Source organism: Gossypium arboreum, chromosome 10, assembly GCF_025698485.1.
Source record: "Gossypium arboreum isolate Shixiya-1 chromosome 10, ASM2569848v2, whole genome shotgun sequence".
NCBI classification, from domain to species: domain Eukaryota; kingdom Viridiplantae; phylum Streptophyta; class Magnoliopsida; order Malvales; family Malvaceae; genus Gossypium; species Gossypium arboreum.
Window position 1 is genome coordinate 35,220,881 of NC_069079.1, and position 1,806 is coordinate 35,222,686.

At 36.5% G+C, this 1,806-nt stretch overlaps 1 protein-coding gene across 1 annotated transcript; it reads right to left on the reverse strand.

Moving 5' to 3' along the window:
- Positions 1 to 1,432, reverse strand: LOC128282030 (protein MAIN-LIKE 2-like). Its single transcript, XM_053020251.1, has 3 exons — positions 1,373 to 1,432; positions 1,098 to 1,276; positions 1 to 448 (listed from the first exon to the last, which is right to left on the reverse strand). Exons 1-3 carry the CDS (start codon positions 1,430 to 1,432, stop codon positions 1 to 3), a joined length of 687 nt encoding a protein of 228 aa, XP_052876211.1.
- Positions 1,433 to 1,806: the final 374 nt, after the last annotated feature.

The window sequence follows — 1,806 nt, forward strand, 5'->3', positions numbered from 1 at the left end:
TTATGATTGCAGTAGTGATAGGCATCCTCCAATTTTGGATTTCTTCAGTCGCGTCGCCCCGCACATCTCCCGGTACAATGTTGTTAACACGATAGACCCCCAACTTAATTCACCAGCTGCTCTAAAATCAACGAGTTTCAGCAGCCATCTCGGATGTAGGCGGTTTTGTGACAAGTCCGACATCAGATAACCTCCAATCATCTCAAGAATGTATGCCCAAGCATATCGTATTCTTTCTAATTCAGTCGAATCATTATCCGGCTCTAGAAATGTGTCTTGTAACCAACCCATCTCGATCTGACCTCTGTTAATGTTATATGAAATAGCACCCAAAAGCTCGTAGCATACGGCCCCCCAATCAGCAAATTGAACGGACCCGGTGACTGCATACCCATCAACCGGCAATCCCAATTGCAATTGCACGTCTTCCAGAGTGATAGTACACTCTCTGCATGGAAGATAAAAATTATGTGTCTTGGGTCTCCACCTCTCTATCAATTAGAGGTATACATGGGCCAGGTCGGGCCGGGCCCAACTAAAAATTTAGGCCCGTTTACTAGGCCGAGCAGGAAAATGGGCCTAAAATTTTGCCCAAGCCCAGCACGAATAAAAATGTTAAAACCCAGGCCCGACTCGGCCCGCTCATATTAAATTTTATTTTATTTTTATATAATTTTAAAATATATATAAACCATCAAAAATACTAAAAACATCAAATAAATATTTCTTAACAAATTGAAAATAAATTTTAAAAAATATGTATACTTAAATAATACTAAAATAGATACAACTTAACAAGCAAATGTTTCTAAAATAATAACAAAATTAACAAATGTCTTTAAAATAATGAAAAATTAACAATAAAATAAGTTTTATACAATATCCAAACAATAACAACAAAATAGTAGCAACATAATAGTAAAATAGTAGCAAAATAGGGAGAAAACAATAAGAAAATAATATTAAAAAAATTTGTCATATAGTGAATTCGGGTCGGGCCCAGGCCAAAAATGCCTTACTAGAAGCCCGGCCCGTTTTTTAAACGGGCCTTATTTTTTTGCCCAAGCCCATTTTTCGGGCCTATATTTTGTCCAAACCCTCTCACATTTTGGGCAGGCCTTCGGGCCAATGCCCTGATTAGTTTCGGGTCCAACTTGCACCCCCAGCCTATCTTGGCCATGTGCCAAAAACCCACTTCTCGCAGGTAATTCTCTATCAACGGCGATGGAGGACCAGACATATTACGGATATAGCATTGCAACATCCGATCTACAGACTGTTATAAAAAAATTATAAAATAAATATTAATTAAAATTACATAAATGAAAAAAAATTAAATACTATTCAAAAATTAATTAAACCTATCACTTACCATTGTCATTTGATCGACAGAGATGTATTTCGTATCAAGACAAATTAATTCTCCAGCCATTGCTAACACAATCGAATATATTTGTAATTTAAAAAATAAAACTAATTCAAAAAAATTTTAACAGAGCTTTTTTTGCAAAAATTAGAGATAGCTTTGACAAAAATTGAAAGAATTTAGAAAGAATTTAGAGAGAATTGTGATAAGACTATTGTATGAAAAAATGAAAGGGGGGATGGGCCTTTGATTTTTTTTTTTTTGACCGTTGGAGTTTGGAGTTCAAACGGTCATGTGACCGTTTGGGGCAAAACGCTCCCCTAGGGAGGCATTTTGCTGACACGTTCCCTGACTTCGCGCTGATGTGGACGCGCTTTTGGGGAAAATGGTCCTTTCCGGTAAATAATCAAAAAGTCAGGCCATTTCAGTAAATAACAAAA